General features: G+C 44.1%; 2 protein-coding genes across 2 annotated transcripts; one reads left to right on the top strand and one right to left on the bottom strand.

Moving 5' to 3' along the window:
* Positions 1-5,289: 5,289 nt before the first annotated feature.
* PtA15_15A452 (uncharacterized protein) lies at positions 5,290-9,307 on the bottom strand (the record flags this gene model as incomplete). The annotated part of the gene is made up of 10 exons (XM_053163658.1): positions 5,290-5,374; positions 5,488-5,542; positions 5,623-5,789; positions 5,892-6,315; positions 6,398-7,777; positions 7,851-8,123; positions 8,187-8,438; positions 8,549-8,731; positions 8,829-8,927; positions 9,010-9,307. The coding sequence occupies 10 exons, from the start codon at positions 9,305-9,307 to the stop codon at positions 5,290-5,292; spliced, it is 3,216 nt and encodes a 1,071-aa protein (XP_053027611.1).
* A 1,527-nt stretch (positions 9,308-10,834) lies between these two features.
* On the top strand, positions 10,835-11,790 carry PtA15_15A451 (uncharacterized protein; the record flags this gene model as incomplete). The annotated part of the gene is made up of 4 exons (XM_053163657.1): positions 10,835-11,292; positions 11,362-11,419; positions 11,505-11,551; positions 11,613-11,790. 4 exons carry the CDS (start codon positions 10,835-10,837, stop codon positions 11,788-11,790), a joined length of 741 nt encoding a protein of 246 aa, XP_053027610.1.
* Between the last annotated feature and the right edge of the window lie 294 nt (positions 11,791-12,084).

Raw genomic sequence — 12,084 nt, 5'->3', positions numbered from 1 at the left:
CCTTTTGTTAATTCTCTTTGCGTGCTGCTCCTCATTAAATTTCCATGGATTAATTGAGCACTTTGAGTGCCTTTTTCTTCCTTGAATCTTGAATGAAATTTTCGAAGATACCACTGCAGAAATTCACTGCTTGGGCAGTCTCGTTCGGACAGATTTTGCCCGACAAGTTCTACAATCTGCTCGCGAAACTCGTTGGACAAACTCTATCCGACAACAACTCGGACATAACTGTCTGAGCAGTTGGTTTACACAGTTCCATTCCAAGTTCAAGCCGACAGCAATTAAAAAAATATAACAAATTGGGTCATTATTTGTCCACATCTGTGTAATTTATTGCTGTCTGCACCACCACGTTGCATTGCATACCTCTGATGAGTTTCACCGGTCATACCAACTATGAGAATCTCCGGCAAACTGGGTACAAGCGACCGGTTGATTCGCAACGTGGCAAGCACCCGGTCGCGTACCCTCCAAATCGGCCAAGGCAGTGTTTGTTGAGTTGAGGGAGTTTGTTATTCACTGCGGGTTGAAATGTATTTTGGCTTACCCCTGCCGAATTGCGCTGGGTTTTAGGCTGGGTTATCGCCAAAGTTGCTGCGGAAACTTTTGACAGCGGAAGCAAAAGGTTTCAAGTACTGGGCTGCATTAAAAACCTCTTGCACCAAGGAACCACATTCAGTGCTAGGTTGGTTGTAAAAGGGAGGAAATGTGACATGTTGAAGAGGGATCGTGTAAAAAGGATCTTGCATGCCTTGACAAGGTTTTGGGAAGAAGTTAGAAATTCAGTATGTGCCTGGGCAAGGAGGGCTTTTTTTACACATGTCTGGACAAGCAGTTTGGGGAAGAAGCACAGATAGATAACAAATAAGTTCAAGTAGTTTGTTGGAAAACTACATCAAGTCCTTTGAGAAAATCTATTGACTTTCTTCATACTTTTAATTTCAGAGTCAAAAGAACCATTTCAGGCTCTACAGTACGACTTAGCCAACAGCCTAGTTTCAAGTCTGAATCTTACATTTGGCTCTACATATCCCACAAATGGTTTCAAAACTTTTCATGGAGTTGTACCCAGTTTTGCTGGCCTTAGGCCTAGCTGTTAGCCTTTTTCAATCCCATGTTGTAGATTCTGAATAGTCTTGACTAATAAATATTCCTTCTTGAATAGATCATTGGGAAATACACTGCAATGCCTTCCTTGAATAACATCAAAACAGTTGAGGAAATCAATCACAATGGATGTCCTGTGGACCTGGTGCAATCATCACATGTTGTGGCTGACCACACTGAGATTGTAAGTCAATTTTTGAGATTTAGGTCTGCCATCTAGCATATTTTTTTTTTGGTTGAATTGTTTCCAGAATGATTCAATGGTTTCTCAGATGATTACAGCTTTAGAGCAAGACAAAGGGTCTTGTTGGGTAAACCCAGAGATGGAACACAGATCAGAGAGTCCATCTGTGTAAAATTCACAACTCATGACAGGTAAAAGTTCATCTGGATCAAATATATCATATTTCTCTGAGGAGAACAATATAATTCTCCTCTGAGCTCCTCAGAGAAAGATGATCTATTTGATCCAGATGAACTTTTCCCTGTCATGAGTTGTGAATGTGACACAGATGGACTCTCTGATCTGTGTTCCATCTCTGGATTTACCCAACAAGACCCTTTGTCTTGCTCTAAAGCCGTAATCATCTGAGAAACCATTGAATCATTCTGGAAACAATTCAACCCAAAAAACATTATGCTAGATGGTAGACCAAAATCTCAAAAATTGACTTACGATCTCAGTGTGGCCAGCCACAACATGTGATGATTGCACCACAGGACACCCATTGTGATTGATTTCTTCAACTTTTTTGATGTTATTCAAGGAAGGCATTGCAGTGTATTTCCCAATGATCTATTCAAGAAGGAATATTTATTAGTCAAGACTATTCAAAATCTACAACATGGGATTTAAAAAGGCTAACAGCTAGGACTAAGGCCAACAAAACTGGGTATAACTCCATGAAAAGTTTTGAAACCATTTGTGGGATATGTAGAGCCAAATGTAATATTCAGACTTGAAACTAGGCTGTTGGCTAAGTTGTAGAGCCTGAAATGGTTCTTTTGACTCTGAAATTAAAAGTATGAAGAAAGTCAATAGATTTTCTCAAAGGACTTGATGTAGTTTTCCAACAAACTACTTGAACTTATTTGTTATCTATCTGTGCTTCTTCCCCAAACTGCTTGTCCAGACATGTGTAAAAAAAGCCCTCCTTGCCCAGGCACATACTGAATTTCTAACTTCTTCCTCAGATGATTACGGCTTTAGAGCAAGAGAAAGGGTCTTTTTGGATAAAACCAGAGATGGAACACAGATCAGAGAGTCCATTTGTGTCACATCCACAACTCATGACAGGGAAAAGTTCATCTGGATCAAATAGATCATCTTTCTCTGAGGAGCTCAGAGGAGAATTATGTTAAGGGGTTTCAAACATGGTGCAGGTCCTGTTTCAGGAACCCCCAATTCACAAAATCCGGGCACCTGCAACACACCCACCCAATTTTACCCAAACAAAATACAGAAATAATTTGAAAATTCATTTTGCAGGAAGTTTGTCTTCCTGAATTGGGGTTCCTGAACTGGGACCTGCACCATGTTTGAAACCCCCTATTGTTCTCCTCAGAGAAAGATGATCTATTTGATCCAGATGAACTTTTCCCTGTCATGATTTGAACTTGTGAATGTGACACAGATGGACTCTCTGATCTGTGTTCCATCTCTGGGTTTACCCAACAAGACCCTTTGTCTTGCTCTAAAGCCATAATCATCTGAGAAAACATTGAATCATTGTGGAAACAATTCAACCCAAAAAGAATTATGCTAGATGGTAGAACAAAATCTCAAACATTGAGTTACAATCTCAGTGTGGTCAGCCGTGACATGTGATGATTGCACCACATGACATCCATCAAGGAGAATCACATCCCAAACAGGCCCAGGAAATTGAGAATGCAGGGCCCCCCAGGGAGTTTTTCAGGGGACCAGAATATGTTCAAGGGAATGTACCAGAAAATTTCAATAACCAAGTTGAAGAAATAATGGAAGGACCATTAGGAGAAATTGGAACTCATGATCATGGGCAAGAAATGATACCAGAAGTACACGTATTATTGCAACAGCATGTTTGAAGCCTTCAACAAGGAATACTAGATGATATTTTAAATCTAATGCAAAAAAAATGGAGAAGATTGGTAAATTTTCCCAAGAAATGAATGATGAGAGTCCTATACAATCCTTATCCATATACTTGGTTGTTTTTTAATTGTCCATTATGTCATTTCTTTGAAAATTCATGACTACTGAATCTTGTGCCCATTTCCTTGTACAATAGGGGGGTTCACAATAGGATAAAAATAAAATTTTAGAGTCAATTTTAAGGCCTTTATCAACAAATTTTTAAAAATCTGGCAAGATGTGCAGGACTGGGTGTCCCCTGAGAATCAGAGCAACTTCTTTACTTTTTAAAAAATTGTTCATAAAGGCCTTAAAATTAGCTTTAAAGTTTTATTTTTATCCTATTGTGAACCCCCCTAATATATTGTTTTATCTTGAAAAAAAATAAAACCCTGATTCTCTCAAAAGTAATTGTCACAGGTCTCAAGAAAAATGCAATCCCATTTTAAACTTTCATATTTTTCATATTTTTCTTCTCCTGAGTGAATCCCAGTGTGCAAGAATTTTCTCCTATTGGTGCTGAATCCCTGATGGTGAAATTAAAATATTTGTTACATTTCACCTGTCAAAGGGAAAAATTCCCCTGTTTTGAAACCTGAAGCTTTTGATCTGGCGCAACACTTTGTAGATGATGGTGTGATATCATTTGATAAATCAAAGTTTGACATCTGTTATATACAGACCTGATTAGACCTGATTTAACCAAGGCCCTCCATTCCAGGGGGGAAACCTTCCCTCAGGAACCCTCTACTGCAAATGTGATTGTATTTTTACAACCCCCCATGCTAAAGTTGACTGGGGGCTATCAACATAATATTGGTCTCCCATACTGACTTACTGTTGATTGGGCCTGCCAATACATTACAACAAAGGTTTAATTTATTGGTGGGCCCAGCAAATATAATATCAGTCTTGGAGACCAATGTTATATTTTTTGCTCCCATTCAACCTTACCACAGGGGGTTCCAACCAATAGATCCCCCTTGGCAGTGCTCATGTGCTACAGCAATGGCAGAAAAGCTTGCCAATTTGTGTGGCTGAAATGATTTTTGCATTTCAGCCACAGGCCTGTACAGCTTCACTTTACAGGCAGTCAAAACCCCTTTGGGCGACTGGGTCAGCTCGAGGATGGGGGCGGGGGGATGTGCGGCGAAGGGCCAGATTGGCATAAAATCACTCCAGGATTCCAATGGTGCAACCCTTGAGGCCCCACAGTAAAACACAAAGAAACTACAGGAGTTCTTCTGATGAAATTCCTGACATACAGAAGCCATACAGGCTTTGAGGCTGAAATAAGCAGCCCAAACGTTGGGCCTACCCAACTGCAAGCTTTTCTGCCATTGCTGCAAGTCACCTTGGAGTGGAGAATTAGGGAAACTGCATTCTTCAATCCTTTCTGGCCATGTCATTCCTCATTGTGAAATCAAGGTTTGAGGGACCAAAATATGCACAAGATCATCATATTTTTTTAATTCTTTGGGGGCCTTGAGTGAAATGTGCCCTGCTTCACTGTGTCTAACAAATCTGGCACTGTAAAGAATCCAAAACCAATGAAGTTTCAATTCTGATTGCAGGTCAACAAAATTTGGCTGAGGTTGCATCCTGTACAGCCAATATGTATACATGATGTGAGGCTGAAGATTATGGTGATGTAATTTCTTCTTCTTGTAAATGTGAGTGGTCCCCAAAAGCAAGCTTTCTGGGATATGCTGTATGAGTTTCACAGTTGGTGAAGTGGGTGAACTTTAAATGGAATGAGCAATATCTGTCAGCTATGATAATTTATGGACACATGGCATGAAGTGAGATGCCTCATCACTTCCAATGACAACCTTGTTCTTCTGGAAAAAGAAGAAAAAAGCATAATGAAAGTTGTGGAGGGAAAATTATGAAAATGGTGTGGATTGTATGCATATATAAAAATTAGTAAATACACAATAATGGTGAACTTGGATGGGGATAGATGTATCAAAAAAAAGAAATATTAATTTTTCTTTGTTTTGATCAAGATTTTACAACAACAATTTTACAAGTAAAAAAAGGGGGGGAAAGAAGAGGTTTGGGGATCACCGACGTTCTTTGACAAGAAATACCAAGGTCAAGAACGAGAGGGTCATTAAAAAGAGGAACAAGAATGCCAGGTTCGCCATACTGAAAAGAGATCGTACACAGCATCAGCAATGAATTTACAAGATTAGCGTTTCATGTGTTTTATTTCCTTCAACTTGATAGAAAGAGAAAGAAAATTGAGCAGATGGGCTTACTCGGGATACCAAAATGCGGTTGTTCTGAACCCGAATAGAGACAGGATACTGGCAGCTACAAATAAGTAAAAGGTGGTGAGAATATGTAACTTCTGACTGAACGTTTCAAGCAAGGAATAGAAAAAGGAGACTAACAAGGAACTTCAATATCGACGCCGTAACGGTGATCCTTCAAGGTCAAATAGCGGACTTCATTGATCAACAGGCCTTCAAACGCCGCATGATAGAATGAAATATCTTGCAACCAAGCAGTGCCGTACGGTAACTTTTCTCTATTGACTAGTAAGCCTGCGAACAATAAACTAGATGTTGATTCATTTAAACGGTTAGCATTTGGTGTTCAAACTGAAAATATTTTCAAATATGAAGTCGGAACAAGGAGAGAAAAAGAGGCGGGGACTAACTTGAATAACATGATCAAGCTACCGACGAGATTGGCGACACCAACATCGTCACAGATCAGGCTGATGAAGAGGACGAGGCCGAAGGAGACAAGATTGAACGCGATCAAGACGAGTACGAATTTCCAAAACTGTTCCAAGGTGGGCACCAAGCCCACGGGATAGTAGATAATACAGCTGAGGATGAAGGGCGGGAGGATTCGGAGAGGAATGATATCTAGGATCGTCTTTGAGAGGAAGTAGCTCAACGGCGAATAGTAGTTGTTTGACCGCTCCCTCATAAATAGGATCCGCTCCTCGGAAAAGATCGTAATCGCTGTCAGCGATGAAAAGCCGAATAACGCTAGGATGAAGAAAAACAAGCCCATTCGTCCTTGAAAGCCTGCAATATCCAATGTCACTCCGTGGAAGAGTGATGCGCAAACCCCTGTGATTTTCGTTCAACAAGACAAGCCGGACAACTAATCAGAATCTTGTATGTGTTGATTTTTTAATGGGTGTCTACTTACCTGCAAGAAGGATTGCCAATAAGTAATGCGATAACATCAACATCGGATTTCGGTAAAGGTTTTTGAAAGCCCGGCTGCTCAGAATCAAGAACTGCTGGACAAATCCCGCACGATCTCTACTACGAGCGACCAGATAATTATGAAGTTCATCCCCAACTCCAGCCCCAATGACCGAGCCGCGATTCAGGACGATCTCAAATTCTCTATCGAAGGATTTGCCGATTTCAGAGGCTTCAAAATTTTCAACGAGCTTGTCGAGTAAACTGAAATCTTCTGGCTCAACGTCTTGGTGTTTTGTGAGTCGATCTCGTAGCGCTTGTAGTGTAGAGTGAGAAGTCCTTGATCCTTCTGAAGAATTACGTAACAGTAGCTCTGTCTCATCTGCTGCTGGCTCGTAGTTTCCACTTTCATCACTGTCACGATGTGGCTCGATAGATCCTTGCACCTGCGACTGGCCATTAACATTTTTCGGGTGGTTCGATCGGTACTTCATTGTCAGGTCAATTAAGAAGTCGGCAATGTTATAACCAGCTGGACATGGGTGTCCGATTTGAGCAAAGTATTCATGGCAAGCTTCGAATGGACCGGAGTAAATAAGTCTCCCGCCGTTTCCTAAGAGGACTAGCTGATCAAACATCGAGACAATGTTGCTCTGGGGTTGATGAATCGTCAGGATGATGGTGCGCTGGCAGTTCTTTGCAAGTTGAGCCAAGGATTCCACAACATTGTACGCATTAAACGAGTCTAGCCCACTGGTGGGTTCGTCCAAAAATAGGATACTAGGATTTGTCACTAGCTCGCAGGCGATCGAAACTCGCCGTTTTTCACCCCCTGAGATTGATCTACGACCGCTCCTTCCGATGAAAGCATTTTTGAGATGAAGTATTCCCAGTTCATCCAGAGTTTCGAGCGTCCGAATCTTCTTGGCATCAAGATTCATATCTTTCGGGAGTCGGAGCATAGCTGAACAGAGCACAGCCTCATAAACCGTCAGAGTGCTCATCAGGGTATCCTCCTGATCAACATATCCGATTAGCGACTTGAATTGGTCGTTTGAAATTTGCATGTCGTTGATCAGAATATCACCCGTCACAAAGCCGGCCTTGCTCTTCTTCGCAAGAATATCAAGTAGTGAGCTCTTGCCTGCCCCGGAAGCACCCATGATCGCCAAGAGCTGTCCCGACTTGGCCTTTCCGGATACCTGACGCAATACAGGTTTGGCTTGAGTGACAGCATAGTTGATAGAATATGATATCTTGGAGAAAGTAATGTCGGTCGGCACATGAGCGGATAGCGTGCCCTGTTCGGCTGGATTGACGTGACTTCTGCCGTAGAAAACTGGGTACTTGTGGGCGCGGTTCCTGCCACAATACCAAAACACTAACAGAATGAAAGAACCGGTGATCAATCACTCTACTCCTATTCAAGCCAATTTATATCTATTGATACGTACTCCAAGAAGCTCCTGCTATGAAAAACGCGGTCAAAGCAATGCTAAGCGCAACCATTTTGCTGTTATCGGGTCTTTCAGGTACCTTGAAACCTGGAACCATGGTATAGTGCATACATTCTCCAGCTTGGCAGTTAAGAGTAATGGAAGTGTCGCCAAAGACATCGGTAATGAGTTGATTCATGGCTGGTTCTTCAAACTGACAGCCCCCTTGGTCCGAGGAGCAAGAGAATTTACCCGGCCCTTTGATCTCCTCCGATAAAAAGTCACTGATGTCTGTGATAGTCGTCATCAGCATACGATTGAATGATATTTCAGTGGGCATGTGAAATTACTGACCCACACTACCAGATTCACCGCACAGCATTCGACCTGGTATACATTTACACTGCATCTTCTGGCATTCATTTCGGGTAATGTTAGATTGACCTTCGTAGCCAACTTGAATCGATTGCTGGCAATCATTAAATTCACAATAGAAGGATTCAACATAGCCGATCCAGAACTGAAATTGGCATGATGACTTGGACGTGTCGCAGGTAAAAGAAGCTTGGGGTGGCCTTCCGGGAAGCATGTCGAGGATTTTGCGATCTTTTGAGGGAATCAAATAGAGTTCATTTCAGATGGCAGGTGCTTGTGTCAGTAAAGGGAAAATGCATGTGGAATCGCGGTATATGAGTAAAGTAGAATGTTTACTGAACTGGTCACATTGCACATTTGATAGCTCTCCTTGACAGTATATCCACCTTTGTAACAGACAGCTTCGGATTTGTTCGAGGTTGTCTGGGAGGTTGACACGACGCTGGAGCTAGGATGTGTTGGGCGGCCGGTAGAGTGATCGAGTGTGGGTACCAGCGCAGAGCAAGCATCGTCGGTTTCGCAGACTGTACGGATTTGATGGCCGAGCAGGTTTGCAATCAGTGTAAAAATGATAAGCAAACAATAGAAAGGGTTTTGAGAAGCAAGTCTAAGTTTGATTACCGTTGCAGTTAATCCCAGTCCAACCATCACTACATTTACAGCTAGTCGAATTATCCTGTCGGACGTGGCGTTGCTCTCCATCGGCAAGGCTTCCACAAACTGAATGTAATTCAAGCATGAGAGCAGCATTAGTGATTATTTTGAATCTACGGCGGGTGGATGTATGTGGAGTAAAACAGACCTGGTTCACCGCAATCCTGGCCACCGAACCCGGCTGGACATTTACACTGGCCGTCGTACTCGCTGCAGAATCCGAATTGCTTGCAGTTGAACTTGGGTAGTTGACAGTTGAAGCATTCCGGACAGGGTGGACAGCCTGGGGGGCGCCCGTTGTTTTGGAATAGTTCGGCAGCTCGGATCAGGGAGGGTTGAGAGATTGGAGAGTAGTGGTTGGATGATTGCGAGTTAGATGATAGAGAAGCGGATGGTTGGACTGAGGCGAAGAGCAGGAGTAGTTGACTGGCGAGTTGGAAGGCCATCGATGATGATGAGTTGGTGGTTGATGGCGGGTTGCGTTGTCCGTCTTTGCTTGTTGACCGTCACAACTCGCCACACATAAAACTCCCAATCAACTGTTATCCCTGTTGACCGCATACAACCACCATAAGTACCTGTTCCACAACCCACATGAGTTGGACTGGGATGTCTGGGCCGTTCTAGACAGACCTAGACAGACCAACTCGACAACAGTGGCACTAAGAGACCATACTGGCTGTATCTGACCCGGCAGTCCTTCACCCACAGATGATGCCAGCTCGAACTTAACACAAGTAAACCCTCCTCGGGGGAGCGTAGGAGGTCGCTACATATCATCTTCGGAGACGCTTCGCGCCTCCTCGGAGAGACTAGCTCGCTGCCAGCTATCCCGTGACCGGTTATACACCAAAAACCCACCATCCCCCTCTTTCGATGGTCATTTTCAGTGTGAAATTTACTAGCACGAGTGTTTGTTCCTGGGCGGCAACCATCGGATGCAGACCAATATGCAGACGAGTATAAGCACAAAATGCAGCTCTTGTGAGAGAAAAGCTGTCCATACCCGCTACCCGCAAATAATCCGCCTTGAAAATCGGAGAAGGAGAAACTTGATGGGAGAAACAGACATGATTGCCCTTGTCGCCGGCGAAGAGCTTCCACCCCCGCGTCCCGAAGGAGGCTCACGCTTCGCGCCAGCCCAGCCGTACCACGGCCCTCCAAAGCGAGGGGTTTGGCGGAGAACCCTGCTTGGAATGGTGGACAACGTGTTGTGATTTATCCAAGGTAAGAAGGCAAGTCCCTCCAGGCGATGCGAAGCCGCCACTTGATATGTAATTATTACTCCATAAGCATAATTTATTGACTCAAACCCGGCAAAACGTATCCAACTGGTGATCCGGCACCAGGTTCAATGACGGAGTGCGCGCATAACCCCGAGGAATAGCCGAGCCTCTGCCTGGATTGCCTTGGCGGGGGATAACTCTGGATAACTCTGGGGTACGGCCGGTCGTGAATCAAGCAGCATCGAGTGGCACGCGGCGAGGTATAGACGTGAATTAGTCCAATCTGAATCGAAGGACTTGTTCATTCATTTCAAGAGAAGGCAAAATCACAGACAATTTACCGGTGACCATTCAGCACCTGTCAGCACTATTCTTCCTATCACTCTGCAGGACGATGACGTCGTGTTTGTTGACGTGCGGCCGGCCTATACGTGTATGTACAATTGCACACATTCCCTGGGGCCTGCACCCACCTGCAACAAGCCGACGGGTCGGATATTGTGAACTTCCCATTCCCCTAGTCCCGACAGGCCTGGGAGATGCTGCCAGCTGGGCTGGAGTTGAGTGCAAATAACTTCGCACACGAAGCACAAGTATCGAGCCCTGAAATAAGCGACCTTCTGCGATATCGTGCTCGGAAGCCCTTCTCTTTATCTCCTCCTGCCTCCTCTTACTCCCGAGTCCCCAGGCATAAGCTCTCGAGTAGCTGCCGTTGTACCAACTTGGTTCCACTGATATTCCACAAACATGCACCACGCACTCCTCCCGGTCCTTTTTTTCTTGCATTTCCTCAGCATCAATGCAAGGGATTATTCGCTACGAGGTTCCACATTCTATCTTATGAAGGGCGCGGACGCTCCGCCTCAAGCGTTATCTAAGCCCCCTAAAGCAGTCTCGGATCCGACCAGAAATTCTTTCAATCCCACCGCGGCAGATCTGAACGCCCCGCTTCCTGCAACCGTCCCAACTTCGACCAATAATTCTTCCGCCGTACCCGCTGCCGTGGATCAGAACCTATCCGCAAACGGTACAGCCCCTCCAGCTACCCCACCTACGAGCAATGCTCCAGACGCCGCTCCTAGCAATAACGCCCGCCCGGCCATGTCGATCCCAGTGGTTCCTGCGCCAGAGCAAACTGCTAATAGCACCTGTCGCAATTCCTCAACAGGAAAAAATGTGACATTTAGTGACAGAGCTTGCTGGCAGTAAGCTTGGAAATCTTCATCTCAGCCATAGATTAGCTCCCCCACTGACTAATGGGCCTCATTTCTCAGCGCCGCGAAAGTCCTTGCTGAAGCCGGTAGTTCCTACGCCCAATGTGGATCTTGTGTGGTAAGTTGCTCGTGTTGCGTTCCCACAAAATTTAAAATATTCAATTTCTAACTCTTCTCACTGTCGAATGCCTTTGTTCGGTCAGCTTGGCTTATTTGATGCGGACAAGAAGGCGGCGTTCAAACCACCCAGGTGATGCCATTCTTCTTTTGTCAGACTGAAAGGCGTGAATTAATTGTTTTACTCTTCGCAGTGCTATCCCAGCTGCAATCATCCAAGAACAAGCAATGAGACTCTTGCAACAGTGCAAGAGCGACTCCCCTAAGGTGTCGAAGCGCGATACGACACCGGCTCCTCCAAGCAATGACACTGCAAACGTCCAATTACTGATGGGTTATAACGAGAAAGCAAAGGAATGCCCGGGCCTATAAACCTGTTTCCGCTTTCTGCCAAGCTTTCCATCCCCGTCGGCCTGATAGTTGACATCCTTTTTTACCTTCATTTCTTCACATTCCTTCAGGATTCGTATGTTTATAACCCATTTTGTCTTACATATTCCTAAATTTTACTTGTTGAACTTGGACCAGTATTGCAGTGGCGTTTTTCAAGTATTTGGTGACAGTTACATAATTGTGCGACAAAGTCTGTGGCAACCATTGTTGTTCTTTATTCTGGATAAAATTTAGTTCTGCATCTCTCATCCAATCAGAGATTTCTCATTGCCT

Source organism: Puccinia triticina, chromosome 15A, assembly GCF_026914185.1.
Source record: "Puccinia triticina chromosome 15A, complete sequence".
Lineage (NCBI taxonomy): Eukaryota > Fungi > Basidiomycota > Pucciniomycetes > Pucciniales > Pucciniaceae > Puccinia > Puccinia triticina.
Note: the sequence above shows the minus strand (reverse complement) of the source record. Positions and strands in the feature narration are given on the sequence as shown.